Source organism: Malurus melanocephalus, unplaced genomic scaffold, assembly GCF_030028575.1.
Source record: "Malurus melanocephalus ecotype Western Australia unplaced genomic scaffold, MMel_1.1 scaffold_529, whole genome shotgun sequence".
NCBI classification, from domain to species: domain Eukaryota; kingdom Metazoa; phylum Chordata; class Aves; order Passeriformes; family Maluridae; genus Malurus; species Malurus melanocephalus.
This window is the reverse complement of record NW_026623761.1, coordinates 351,815-367,028: the sequence shown is the minus strand read 5'-3', so window position 1 is coordinate 367,028 and position 15,214 is coordinate 351,815. Positions and strand designations below refer to the sequence as shown.

At 36.3% G+C, this 15,214-nt stretch overlaps 1 protein-coding gene across 1 annotated transcript in view; it reads left to right on the top strand.

Annotated features, from left to right (window-relative positions):
• PIK3C2G (phosphatidylinositol-4-phosphate 3-kinase catalytic subunit type 2 gamma) overlaps positions 1–15,214 on the top strand; it is a 190,474-nt gene that overhangs the window by 28,517 nt on the left and 146,743 nt on the right. Inside the window, exons 8-11 of the mRNA XM_057381792.1 lie at positions 638–708; positions 4,415–4,478; positions 9,237–9,359; positions 14,959–14,992. Coding sequence (XP_057237775.1) covers positions 638–708; positions 4,415–4,478; positions 9,237–9,359; positions 14,959–14,992 — 292 coding nt within the window. The remainder of the gene's footprint in view (positions 1–637; positions 709–4,414; positions 4,479–9,236; positions 9,360–14,958; positions 14,993–15,214) is intronic.

The window sequence follows — 15,214 nt, the reverse complement described above, 5'->3', positions numbered from 1 at the left end:
TGGAGASCCCAAAGTTTATTAAAGGCTGAGGCAAAGCAAGCAGTGAATGCCTCTGCTTTTTCATTACACCTATTTGCCAGGGGAYCATCTTCATCAATAAAGATGTTTTCTTTGTACACCCACTTACTGTTGATGTGCTAATAAATTACCCTATTTTCTGGCACTACAAAAGCTGGTGGAAGAAATACCCAGGTGCCTCAAGWGACAAAGCCCGTGCAGCTCAGCTCTAACTCTGCATCATCTCTCCCTCTGGCCTACCTCAGTATGAAACCAAAGCAGAATTGATGCATGCTGTAGGCCATGTGGTCTGCCTTCATCATGTCTCCTGTGCAGRCAGGGCACTGGAATATGCTGCTTCCTGCCTGGATTCAAGCACATCCTGTTCCCCCACTGAATCTAATTTAAAGTTCTATTTCTAAGTACACCTAGCTTGTTTTCCTGAATACTCTTGTCTGCACTGGTACCTATGTATTACCATCCAGTGTAACATAAAATATTCACCAAGTAAAATTTTAGATCCAAGCATCCTGAGCAACCATTGAGACCATGCTGACTTTGGAAAATACCATATAAATTTCTCCAATATATGTTCTTCTCATCAGAATAATCTATGTCACTGTACACCTGTCTTCCACAGAGTGGAGATGACCGAAGAAGGTTCTCTGTGAAARAGCTGTTAGAAGACACTTGTGCCTGGAGACTGACTCAGTAAGCTGGTATTCAGTATTATTCAGCTTTATTCAGCAGTATTTATGTTTTTAATTGTTCATATTTGTAGGCATCCTCCTTGCCCCAAGGGACAGTTCTGAGAACTACTGGGGACAGGAATGATATCACAGAGAAAGACAGTTGGTTCAATATTTCAGACTTTTTATTTTCAGGCTGTAGTTATTGCATAGCAAAAATCAATGGKTTTTGGTTCTGTGTAATTTTTCCCAATTCTTTTCTTATTGCTGAACTTTTCATTAGAGGTTTCATATTTCCCAAAGATTCCCATGACTGAAGGTGTCATAATTTTCATGTGTGTGTTGCTGTTAGAGAATTTTTGAGATTAAATACTGTAAAAATAATGGGTTTGATCTTCATTATGCCTGTATTTTCACAATTCGGTGATTTTTAGGTTTCTAATTTTTTTTTTTTTTTAATGGAGGCTAACTATAATGAGGTTTTAATTTGGAACTCAAAGTGCAGCTGATTTTAAAGCTGACCTGTGATGGAGAAAACACTAAATGAGATTCCTCATTCACCTTTCATCATATTCTAGTTAGATAAATTCCACTTTTGGATAAAGAAACTGTTGACACTTTTTATTAGGTTTTTCATCAATGTGTTATAAAGTGCTTTGCCAACAATGGTAAACTTAAATGGTACACCCAGTCATTTAGCAGATGGAGGAAAACAGAGGGGTATTGACTTGTTTGAGGTGGGTATCTCGTGCTTACTGAGGACCCATCTGGTTTCCTAGGAGCATGGCCCAGATTTCCATTCTGGTTCTCGTTATAAAGAGATCAGTAAGAGATGGATATTTTATATGGSTGTTATAGGTGTATGAAATTTAGGAACCCAGAGAATGTCTGCACAACAGGATAATTTACTGTAGGTGCCTTTTCTCCAGGCTCAACAATCCCATTGCTCTCAGCCACTCTTCATTAGAATCATGCTCCAGATGCTTCACCAGCTCTGCTCTCTTCTCTGGACACACTCCAGCACCTCAATGCCTTTCTTGTCGTGAGGGGCCCAGTACTGAGTGATAATCACATGGGACCAGCTCCCAACAATTCCATCCACCACAACTCTGTGGGTCCAACCATGTGTTTGGGCACTGTTTAGTGAGGCAGAATGGAGATAAACCAGCATTTTAGAAGGAGAACCTAGCATTTCTCCATAGTGTAGGTGCTGCTGCCGGGARACTGAAAAGGGAAAGCTGTAAGCACATGCTATGTACTTGTCATCCTCCTCCCTTAGAGACCAGCTGGGAGCTAAGACTGACTCTCCTAAGTTGTTTGTGCATTTCTTATTTCCCTTCCAAAACTTGTGCACCATATTGACTTGCTAAAAGCTAAAAAAAGTCTGTAACATCAAAGAWGTACTAAATGTTCATGGGTTGGTTAGGCTTGCCGTATTTATACACAGCTATAAAGATGCACAAGTATGAAGTATGTCTCTGTGATAAGATATGGGTATTATTAGTTATGTAACAGAGATTCAGGATAGCATTAATAGAGGTGTTTCGATCATTGTTACAACTTGCTGGATTTGTTTCCTATTAATTATGTAAAATTATGGCAACTTTACACCAAAAATTCTCCAGGGTAGAATAAACTGATGGAAAATATGCTAATTTTTTGAACTAGCATTATAACTTAGGAAATTATTCTTCATTTAGACTAACCATGCTAATAAATATACTTGCCTGTATGGGAAAAGACAACAAGGAAAGCTCCCATGTTCAGAAATATTTTTCAGCTGGGTAAGGCTATGAAAAAGATGTTATGCCTGAAGATTTGGTCAAAGCAGAGCGACAACTTGTATAAGCTATGATTTAACAGGATTACAGGAGGAATTTCCAGGCAGCTACTTACTCCACGCACAAACTGCCTGGCTAGATAAAGCTAGTGCAGATTGGAAAGAAAAAGCTATGAAGGCAGAGTTACGTGTAGGAGGAAGTGAATATTTGGCATCTTCGGGGAAATGCACTGTGATATTAGCAGAGGGAAGGCCACCGAACATTTCTCTATGCTGGGTGTTTATTTCAGTGCAATGGCTGTCTCTCCTTTTCTTGCCACAAAATAAAGATAATTAAAGTCTAATGACGTACCGTGAAACCTGTTCTTTGGGCCGTAGTTGGAATTATAATCTTGGATGGTKCAGTTAGCCCAGCTAAAACACATGAGGACGCACACAATTTCTATGTAAACAATAGTTAATTTACGTTGTTCTGAAAGAATCAAAATACTTTTGGAACATTCAGCTACCAGATGCAATGTGGATGGAAAAGAGAAAGGGAATTCCTTCTAAGCCTTCTGAAGAGGGAGAATCCTAATAAAAGATCAGTTGGGGCTATAAGAGCAGAGGGGAAGAAAAAGTGAAGGATAAAATGATAGTGTAAAATAAACAGTGAAGAAAGAATGCARATTATAATTTCCACTTTTTCATGAAAGCATGTGCAATCCCCAACTACTCCTAATGGCTATTGAAGTAATAATGTGTCTCTTATTAATCAGTGGGCTAGGCAAGGTGTAAAACCGGGAAAGAAGGTTTTCATATCCTTTCCTGATGATTTGACCCCCCCAAAGGAGGCTGACACAGGAAGATACCTTAGCAATGATCTGAAAGGCACCTGTTTATGTTTTGTTCCAGATGACAAATGAACAACAGCAAGGATATTACAATGCTTGAAACACAGAAAATTACACAAATGCTTCTTAAAAGCAAAACTCTGTTTCTGGTTATCTGTTGGGGATAGCACTTGGAGCCTGTGGTTCTAAAAGTGTGAGATTTCCACCTGAAGCCCCAGTTGTGGAGTTTAGCATAGAGAGACCTGCATGCTCCTCTTCATAATCCAAATTATTTTAGTCAGGCTTTGGTTAGATTTAGCAATCTGCCTGTACAAATTTTGCAGTGATTTCTGTAGCATGACAAAGGCATGGAACCACAGAGTGGTGTATGTCTGTCTACAGAAGTAAAACAAATTCCCAGCTTAGGAAATGCTATGGRAAAGGCAGCTGCTGGGACAGTTTGAACAACATAAACTTGAGAACTGCATGCAAATAAAGTTTCATGGGTTATGTAACAATGGAGTCCCATTTTATAACACACTTTTATTCTTGGGGCTTAGCACATACTTTTGAAACGTGGAGATTTTCCAGATCTTTTGCAGATGTTTTATCTGATTCTCTGCAACTTTATTCTGGGAAGTTATTGAGAACGAAGGCATTGAAACACAAAATCATATAGGTTAGAAAAAAACCTTTWAAATCATCAAGTGTAGCCGTAAGAATGTAACATGTACTGAAGTCCATTCTTTTCAAGGTAGTATTTAAGCACTTGCTTAACCTTARAATAAATGGGAAATTTATGAAGTTTAATAGACACTGCAACAGCAAATCACTAACTGGAGTTCTTTAACTTGGGAAACTTTTATCCTCGAGGTATAAGTAGATTTTTGCACCTATTCTTTATGGCAAATAATTTCCAAAACCCAGGGACATCCAGGCTTAATTGTATGATGTCTACATATACACTTGTCTTTGTTTATACTAACATAAAATCGCTGCAAAACATTTCATCGTAAATGAAATTATTTCAAATGTCTAGAATGTGAAAAAGCAAACAAAAAAATCCAAACCCAAACCTGCCCTCTTTATCTAATTGTTATTAACTTGTCATTGTTTCCTTTTTTTCCAATTTCCAGGCAGAACCTTGTCACTGTTATTACGAACTACAGAGGTCAAGTGGAATATCTGTTGCAAAATGAGGTATTTGTTCCCAGTTTGTTATACCAGAAAAGCATTAACTTCTACATGAAAGGTATCTAATTATTAACCTGTCTTGGATGCAATTAAGGAGGACTTTTAATTAAGACTGCTTAATCTGACTTTGAAGGGMTATTAATTCTCTTAATAAAACTTGGCTTGAGGTTAGGAAAAAGGTGCTACACATTTAAAATATCAAAGGGGGCTGTTCCTAAGTGTCAAGGAACTTGTAAATAAAACCAGAAATATTTGGGCTGGCAATATAAAACTTYGAATTAGTAGAGGTATAATGCATTGTATGCACCTGCAAAATTTGTGCCTGATTTTGCAAACCCCCRAGCCCAATGTTTACATATTTAGGATATACGTGTAAGCATGTGGTAGTTTGAAGGATTAGGTTTAGGCAGCAAAAATCCAAGGAGTTTTATTTTAAAGCATTGTGGGCTGCCAATTGAATGCTACATGCTTGGAGGAAAAATCTTTTGGGAAATCTTCTCTGCTATCCAATGTTTTAAGGACAAATGTGTAAAGGACAAATTGAGTCACACCTTGGAAGAAACCCCATGTTTATTTGATCTAATTTCCAAGTTGGCATGATAACTGATTTGATCTCACTTTCAAGTTGGCATGATAATTGATTTTCTAGTGTTTAAAACTGGAAAGAAAACAAAATATTTAGTAAAATCAAAGCATACTGATGTAGCGTGGAGATATTCCAGTGCATCCTTTCTGGAGTTGTAACTCATTATGCTAAATTATGGATTTCTTTAAAATACATTACAACATAAAATTATTATTTTACTTCAGAATTCTGTTACCTGTATTTTAGTTCAGTTTTAATCTCTCTGGATATTCTTCATCCATTAGTATTGCTATTTAGAATAGCCAGAAAAACATATCTTTACATTCAAATGTTTATACAATACACACATATWTATATAAATGCACATACAGACATGCATGAATACATAAATATATATCAATAATATATATATATATATAAATACATATATTAATATATGTATATATAAAAGCATTCTACATTCTGTGTAAATCTTTAACACTTTTTTCAAAATACCACAAATTTAAAAGTTGTTATACTGTGCACAGCTACAAAGTAAAGCTCTGGGTCTGACACTGTGCAGGTATTTGCTGAATTTTCCTTTGTAAGCACCATCTCAAAGGGAAGTATTTAGTGTATAAAATGYGATGCAGTCATAACCATTTGGAAAAGTGAGCTCCCCAAGCTCAAATGTGCATATATATTTCTTTACTAAAGTAGACCCATCAGGGTAKTTATTTACATTCACTTGAAATTTTAGGGCCTGAAGTAAGAGGATTCTAAATTCCAAAAAAGCCATAACCTCAACATTAATGAGACTTYGCAATCCACCCTCTGCAACTGACGCTGTTCAGATATTCCTCATACCTATAATGAAAAATTTCTAAATTTGTTGTTGCTAAAGATTTTTACATTGAGTAAGCAATTTCTTGAAATCATTAACTTTTTATAAAGGGAAGGAAGTACATTTTTCACATATTCATACCATCTGACAAATATGTGTGTGTCTAGAGCAAAATTTCTCTGTAGTTTATTTTTTTAAATAAGATCTTTTCTACTCAGGGACACTCAATAAAGTTCATAAGAATTGCTGAAAAGAGCTGAATTGCAAGTTAATGATGTAGGTCTTATCTCCATGTGGATATTTTCATTCAGAGGCATCAGGGTATGGAGCTTTTTCAAACCTGGAATAATGAAATCTAGTAGTGTGATTTGCTTTAATAGGTGCCCCCAAAAGTTATGGAGCTGCAATGTAAGAAGTTAYAGTCATGAATATGTAGTAAAGAAAGTAAAAAATGAGGACTCTATTTGGTCTTTGAATCTTTGTGTACTTATTTTCTCTAACTTCTGATTGGATTGCTTGAAGAAGCTCTAAAATTGGGGTCATTACAACTGTCCCCTATCCCATGGCTGCTCAGGAGTAATTATGTCTGTTTTCCAAGCTATTTCCATTCACATCACTGGGATTATTGTTACTCTCTGATTCACACCTTCAGCACACTCTGGAATTTAAGACACTGGAATTTAAGACACTGGAATTTAAAACACATTGTCAATTAAGTGCACATATCTGCTGAAGTTCTGTACTCAGCTGAAAGTTCCTTAAGCATTCAGTTCTAACCAGACATACCTTGACATTCTCAATTTAAAAAAAAAAAAACCAACTTTTTTTTACCTATTTCCAAATGTATTTGTTCAAAAACATGGGGATACCAGTACTTCTGACTTATGGGACAAGCCCATTATAATTATTAATCTAATTAGTAATAATAATAAATAAATAGAAAATTAWTTTTGAGATTAATAATGCCTCTGTAAAGAAAAAAAATTAAAAATAAATTAAGATGTTTGGCACAAGGATGAGATTGGTGCTGTTAGGGTTGAAATGTAAATTTTGAAATGTACTTCTCAGAGAATATGTGCAGTCAAGCAACCAGTCAGTTTTGATTGCCCTGATAACCACTTTGCATGCACTCCRTTTTTAAACCCATTCAAAATTTGCTGTTACTGTAGAGAAGATTTTGTAAATTTTTTATACGATGTAGAAGTTCTAGAATGAAATAACATTTTTTTTTATCATATAAATAATTGAAACACCAAAATATCCTCCTAAGGTTCTGTATTTAAATACACGGGGGCGGGGGGGGGGGGAGTTACAAGTTTTTGACTGTAATTCCTTTGGAATTTCAGAAGATGCAACATTTCTGTAAGAAATGATTCTCCATCTTCCCTTCTTTGGGACAAAAAACAATGTCATGCATCTACACATAAAAAAGAAAACTCTTTACATGATAATATCCCAGCAGAGAAATAATGTGAAAGAGGTCACCATGCATAGCACACAGTATCACATAATTTCATGTGCTTCCTCTTCTTCATCTGCAATATGCTCCTTAGATGTAGCTACCATAAAAACAAAATGTATGGTAAAGTAGCTCCTATAAATATTAAGTATTTTGATAGTTTATCTATAAACAGAAYAGCATATTAAACAGAAATTGATACAGTCCTCAAGATACCAATTCTCTTTATGGAATGGCATTTATATGTAGGTACAAAAATAAATAAACTGTTGGTGAGTTTGTGTTTTTGAGGTTTTTTCCTCCATCCAGAGAGCTGTTTCTCTACTCAGRGGTTACTTTTGCATACTGCTCAGGAATTACCCTGCATAACTGTATTTATAGGCACAAAATCCTTCTTCTAATAATACATCTCCACTTGTAAAGAAAAATGCTGATTTAAAATTCATTTAAATCAAATGCTGAATTGGAATGATATTTAATGTTAATTACAAATTATATATATATATGTATGCATATATATATATATGTATGCATATATATATACACATATATATACATATATACATATACTCACTTATTTCTTCAACAGCTCAGAATAAATCTACATTTTTAATGCTTTGGGTTTGTCGGTGTTACACATAGCAGAGCCATACCATTGAGCAGTCAGTCAACTTCAGCCCAAAGGAGGGTTTAAATTTCTCAAGAGATCGCAGTCAGCCTTTTCCTCTCTAGAACCTGTAGTATGAAAAGGTGTTGCTGTCCTTAATTCCAAAAATTCCCCAACAATATACATTTTTATGTAATTSAGTCCTGCTTTAGTCTGCTCGAGGCAGGTAATTTGAAATTAGTAAGCTCAATATATTTTTATATTTATTTGTAATAATGGCAGGTGTTAACCTTCTCAGTACTGTCTGTGCATAGACCTTAAGCTTGAAAACGGCAAGTTCATCTTCATACAATTTTTATTTTTCAAGCGTGAAAGGGATGAGTTAGAGAAATGGTTTTATGGGTACATAGACATGCTATAGTGCACTAAAAGGAACATTTATCAGTACAGAAGCATGGAGAATATTTATAGGAGAGCTTCTGCTTGTTCAGAGAATGTATTTTAAGGTTTAATGAAGTGATATAACTATGCAGAAAGCCCATGAATTTTTATTTCCTTATTTATTTTCCTCAATAAAGAGTACTTGAGATCTGGATTATGTTTTCCTTCCTTTGGGGATCCATTTTTTTTTTTTTTTTAAATTCCCAAAAATATTTCTGAGGTTATTCATCTAGAGATTTTTTTTTTTCTTATGGCAATATTTACATATTTAAATTTATGGTCAATAAGATTAATTAGTTTTAACTGAATATATAATTTTGCAGAAAACTAGTTGCAAAAGTACTCAGTCCACAGGTGTCAGATTATGCAGCCTCCCACACAGTCTCTATTTTTAGGAGGAACATGGCTGTCTTCCAAYTCTCAGAGAGATGGGTAGGAGACAATAGTGAGGATAAATTCACAGAATCACAAAACCTCATAAAACTCRTGAATCACTTGGATTCAGGTTTCCTCAGAAGTTTCTTTACAGTGCTTCTACACTCATGGAGTTCAGACAAACCAGTGTTTTGTCTTAAAATCAGTCTTTGATACCGAATTTGTTGCCCTTTTCAATGATTTTGTGGAAGATACTTGGACTTTAACAAAAATGATGCTATCCTTAGGACACTATTGGTCTGTGGTGATTTCAGTATAGCCAGACTTGAGCATGGGGTTTGAATTTTGCATGGGCAGATAGGATTTTCTACACCCTCACTGCATGAAGTCTATGGTAAGCTATTTCTGGTAAATCCTATGTGTCTACTATTTGGTTTTTTGTTTGTTTTTCCCCCTTTCTTTCTTATCAACAGAATAAAGTTGATAATGTGATTGAAGCAGTTAAAGCCATCTGCAGTGTTCTGGGTTTTGTGGAAACCAGAGACRTCACTGATGCAGTCAGGAAACTCCGTGCATCACCATTGGTAAARGCACAGGTAAAAGATGCATGGGATGTCCTGTTTTTCTCTTTAAAACTGAAACTTGAATGRATATCACTGATTTTTTGATTGATAGAGTCTGTTTTACTGTCTTGCTATGTATTTTCCCTTTTGACAAGTGTTGGGTAGCGGCACTGTAAAAAAGAAGGTTGATCATGTGTGACAGAGGAGCAACAGAAGACTTGTCATGTGCTTAACTGGAACTGATATTCCTCTCCARTTCTTTCTTGTCCTACTGAATGTACAAATCTCTGCTTTGCCACATCACCTATTTACTAAATCACAGGATTTCAAAGTATTGGATTTTCATATATTATGTATAAGTTGGTAATAATAATAATTAAAATCTTCCATTAGTGACATTTAAATTATATTTTTTTTTAGATTGAAATGTCCCTGCTATTTATGCAAAAAAAAAGTGCAAGAATCATATAGTCCTGATTTTAGCTGAAATTCTCTTAAAACACTGAAATGGGTTTTTCCAATGGCTTCTGTATAATTGTGAGCTGGTACTTTGGAGATCAGTAACTATTCTCAGTTTGGTCTTCAGCTGCTTTGGTGTGACCTTAGACAAGTCCCTATGACCTGATTTGCAGAAGTTCTGAGTACCCAAAATTCTTCTGAAGTCAGCATCTTGGAGATACAGGTACTCAGCAAATTTGAAAATCAAGCCATTAATCACTTGGATTTGGTCTGGTGTAACTGTAAGTCATGATAATTTTTTCACACCCTAATGAAATTCCCTCTTCACACTTTAAAAAAAACAAACTAARTTACTAAGGAATTCTCTTCTTTCTTTGCATTGTCTCTTGTCATTCTTTCTCACAGCAAGTACTGMTTAGAAAATCATGCCAAACTGGATGGGATGCTTGCATTCAGACCRTTACCTCCTTGCAAGACTTTTATCCTTTCTCATTATTGGTTTTGATTTTATTTTTTTCTCATGGCTTGTGATTAGTAAGGACACCAAGGATTGGAAGAACCAAGACAGCTCTAGGGGTTTTTAGTTTGTTGCTCAGACCTGACCAGCTGATTTACTTAAGTGGCTTCTCTTGCTCATGACTCGCTGTAAATCTTGCTTCTATGTTATCCTAAATTCCAAGTCTGTTTTGGCATCAATTATTGGAAGTCACTACTGGGAGTAAATTCCTGCATTAGCGGATCTGTTTTGGCACATATTTTATGTGGCATGATGTGGAATCAAATGGAAATAAGAATATCTCCATCTAAGAAAAGCTCTTCTTGTATATTACAGAGTAAACACTGTAGAGAAAACGGGGCTAACAAGGGATTCATGTGATTTGTTTTCATTTAAAGTACAGACTCTCTTAAGAGGCATAAAGATGATGAGAGTCTTGTCATTGAGAAAAGTATTTTGTCACTCCAGAATCTTTCTTAAGAGATAGATAAAGAGCTGGGTCCAGTTGAAAGGTACGGAGAAGAGTAACAGAACTTTCTTTTACAAAGTAATTAGAGCAAAAGAAATGTATTGGGACTAATTTGTTAAAAGTTGGGTTGGGTTTTTTTTTTGGTTTTTTTTTGAGGTAAGGAAAATTCAGTGTATTTTCTCTTTTTGTGTTCAGGTCAGCCCTGTGAACCCAAAGTGTAAACTGCCTCCTGCAACTGGCTTTTATTTTCTGAGTATCCCCTGGTCCATTTGCAGCCCCATCCTCTCTGACTTTGAGCAGAGAAATAGGTGCAGTGGTCAAAGAGACAAATCAGTTCCTATTAGTGTAACTTGTCCAGACAAGTCAGAAAACCCCATGTGTCATGCCGTGAAGAATAAAACAATGGGATGAAAACCAAACTTTCAAGTCTAAGGTTTCTGTTGATGTTCATGTTTGCTTTTGCTTGTCTTCAGAGTCATTGTCATGCAAATATTGATTTTATTTTAGAGGTGATACTAGTAAATAGTTGAATTCTGAGCTGATTTATCTTGTCGTAAAAAGAAAGATACAAAAAACCCTGCTCCAAATGTTCCCTGTTTGCCACTGCTCATTCTTCACCATGTCAAAGTTCCAGCTCTACTGTTTAGACGGTCTCCAATATGTAGAGGTTTCCCTAAAACAACTGGCACATTCTTCTGYACATGGAGGGAGTCATACACTTCCCTTTTTCTCTTTTACCTATTTAGTTTATAAGCCTGTCCTTAWCTCTGTGTAGTCTCCAGCACAGCAGAGTGCTGGTCCTGGCTGTGATCTCCARAGGCTGCAGATGAGAGGTGGTGATGATAATGATACTGTTTGCTCATCTGTAATGAGCAAAATGATACTGTTCCTGAATAGCCTCTTCTGAATGTTAAAAAGATTGTGTCCTGATTGAATAGTCTTAAATATTTTTCTGTCCTAATATTCAATAAGAAACTGTTTCACGTATCTCTTGAAAACTACTGACTAGATTGTTGTTCATGTTTTAAAGATTTTTAGTGATTGAGGTTTTGTTCCCTTAACACTGCCTTTCAGGCTGAGCTATTTGTCTGTCCCTTGAAGCCTTCCTTGTAAAAGCTGCCTGTGACCTTGACTGACATCGCTCTTCTTCTGACTCCCTCTTTGCTGAGGCAGACGTGACTAACAACTGACTTCAAACAAGTGGAGGGAAAAAAAAAAAAAAAGAAAGCCCAACTGTTCCTGCAGCCAGCAAATGCTGTTGCTGCTTCTGGCTTTTTATTCTGTTGAGAAATAGCTGCTAGGATAGTCAGTAGGCCTCAGAAATCTAGAAAAGGTTTGGCTTTGATTCCATAAAGAACTTATTTCTCAGCAGCTGAACTATAAAGTCATAAAAGAAATAAAAATAATTTTCTGCATGTTTTGTAACTTGAACACTGTCCCATTTTATGAAAATGTGATTACACATTATATGCAACTACCTCCTGTACAGAGTAATATATAAATGTAACAAATCAGATCGTATCTCTATTAATATTTCTACAAATATTTATATTTATAAAATAAATATTTATTTCTTATATTTATATTTCTAATTAACAACTGACCAGCTTTCTCATCTGTAGCAACAAATGTAGTCAAAACTAGTACTCAGCAGCCCATTGTTTGATGGAGTACCAATTCCCCCAAATCTCTTTTTGACTCATATTGAATTGTAGGGTCATTTTTAATGTGAATTTTGGGTATGGACAAAATTAATAAATGCTGTGGTGTTAGTGTATTTTGCCATAATGCTTGAATTGTTTCTATTATGTTCATCAGTTTAGTATCAAAACTTTTTTTTTACATGGAAGAGAGGCTTTTTTCTAAAGGTAAAGATAGGCAGGTAAACTGCCCTACAAATTAAGTGACATTTTTGAGGCTACCTGTTGCATCTCGAGTGCTGCACCATTACACATCAGGTAAGGGAGGAATACGAGAAAAAGAATTCTAACTGCTTTTTCACCATGTTTTCCTCATGCCTTATTATAATATATGGTGTGGTTTTGTGTGGAATATTTTTAAACACGTCCATTTGGCACATGTGCACATAAAGCCTCAGGGAAACCACTGCTTACTTCTTCCAATGTAAATTACGTGGGGTGCCAGTCTATGTTTGTTTATACCTATATGTACATGTGGGCTTGCATATTTGGAGGGAAAAAAAAAAAAAAAGAAAGCCCAACTGTTCCTGCAGCCAGCAAATGCTGTTGCTGCTTCTGGCTTTTTATTCTGTGGAGAAATAGCTGCTAGGACAGTTAGTAGACCTCAGAAATCTAGAAAAGGTTTGGCTTTGATTCCATAAAGAACTTCTTTCTCGGCAGCTGAACTATAAATGTCATAAAAGCAGTAAAAATAAATTTCTGCATGTTTTATAACTTGAACACTGTCCCATTTTATGAAAATGTGATTACACATTATATGCAATTACCTCATGTATAGAATAATATATAAATGTNAAAAAAAAAAAGAAACTTACTTTCAATCCTCTGTATCTAATTAAATTGTACTTATTACCTCCTTACTGCCTCCTCACTGCCAGTACTGTGCATTCCTGTACTGTGGTTAAGAGATTATGAAAGCAACTGGCACCAGTGCTGGTTTCTTCTTAACTGATTGCATCTCTTTGTAAATGTGATTATTTCAGTCTCTAACCAACCTAACCCTGGGATTTTAAAATCCATTCAGGGGAGGCTCTGGGCCTGATGCACAGTTAATGTTTTTCATTTCTTCTTTATTTTTTTTTCATTCTTTTTTACGGCAGCTCACAAGAAGTCCTAAGAGATCAAATCCTGCCAGAACAGGCACTAATCCACTATATATTAAGCATGCTATACTATGTTGAAATTAGAAGTACTGTGCCAAAAGGTTGTTTACTTTCCATAATTTGAGAGAATTGAACAAAGGTCTCTGTTCCCATTTGCCTCACTRCATTATGAAGATTGTGAAAACATAATTCTCAGCCTGCTTTTCTCCCCTCAAGTAAGCATTTGAGTACTTCTGTTCATCTTCACCAGACAAATGCTGGCAGCTCCAAGGTGGGTGCCAGAGGGAGAATGTACATCCARCATTGTATTTCTTATGCCACCTCTGCATGCATTGTAATTTTTAAGAAGCGTCATGCTGAATACATATGTACTAACACAAAGCATTCTCAGCCCACTGCAAAGGGATTAATGACTGAAAAGAGAAAGGAACTTTCAGGGATGTGGGTGCAAACCGTGCAAGCCACAGGCAATACTGAAATGCAAAATTAAATTTCTAGTCTCTCTGGTCAAGATTTGCTGCTTTTTTTKGTGTTACTTTGGTAGATGCAAATCTGATCATAGATTCATATAATCATTGAATGTGCTAAGTTAGAAGGGATCCACAAGGATCATGAGAGTCCAACTTCTGCCCTGCACAGGACACTGCAAGAATCCCACTGTGTGCCTGAAACTATTGTCAAAAYGGTTCAGAACTCTGTCAGACTGGTGCTGTGACCACTTCCAAGGGGAGTCTGTTCAGTGCCCAACTTCTGGGTGAAGAACCTTTTCCTGATATCCAGCCTAAACCTCCCCTGACTCAGCTTCATGCCGTTCCCCAGGGTCCTGTCACTGATTACCAGAGACAAGAGATCAGTCCCTCTTCCCCTCATGAGGAAGCTGGAGAGCACTTTGAGGTCTCCCTTCTCCTAATATTTCCTGTTGGCCAGCTCTGCTCAGCTGCCTGCTCAAAGGCCTTCGAAGGGCACAGCTATTTTCACTGATTTGGCACAGGAACATGGGTGAAATGAGGGGAGACTTGCTGCTCCCCAGCTAGGAAAGGATGCTGAGACTCTGTCCTGGTGGGCTTCATGTCTGATTGTGTTAGGGATGGGACRGGATCCTTATGTCTGTTGTATGGCTGCAGAGGCTGAGAAGGTGTGCACTCTAATGTTGRTAAGTGCTTCTTTGTATCTTGACATGCCCAAATGCTGTCAGAAAGCAGGTCTTAAGTGGCTTGTCTGAGGAGGGTAGAGGAACAAGGTCCTGGTGCTCTGAATCCCAGTCATGTCATCACAACATTAAGATAAATCCTTCCCCCTTTTCATTGTATTTTCCATGAGCSCTGTTCTTACAACCATTATAACTGCTACCTGGTCTTTTCTGAAGTAACTGATTACTTTTTTCTCTCTGATTTTGTCTTTATAGAATTCTCTTCAAAGTGTGGAAACACCAGGCAAAGGTAACGTGTTATTTTTTAAATGTTAATTCAAGATGTATCATCAGAAAACACACATTTTGCTATTTGTTTGTTTTACTATTTGCTATTTGTTTGTTTTAGAGTTGGCAAATTGCAGGTGTTTACATGTTTAGGTGTATTATAAGGTAATTATGATAAGTTAAAATTGAAGTGATCTAAAAGTGTAACTAAAACAGCATTTCCACAAAATAATCTGGAGACTCA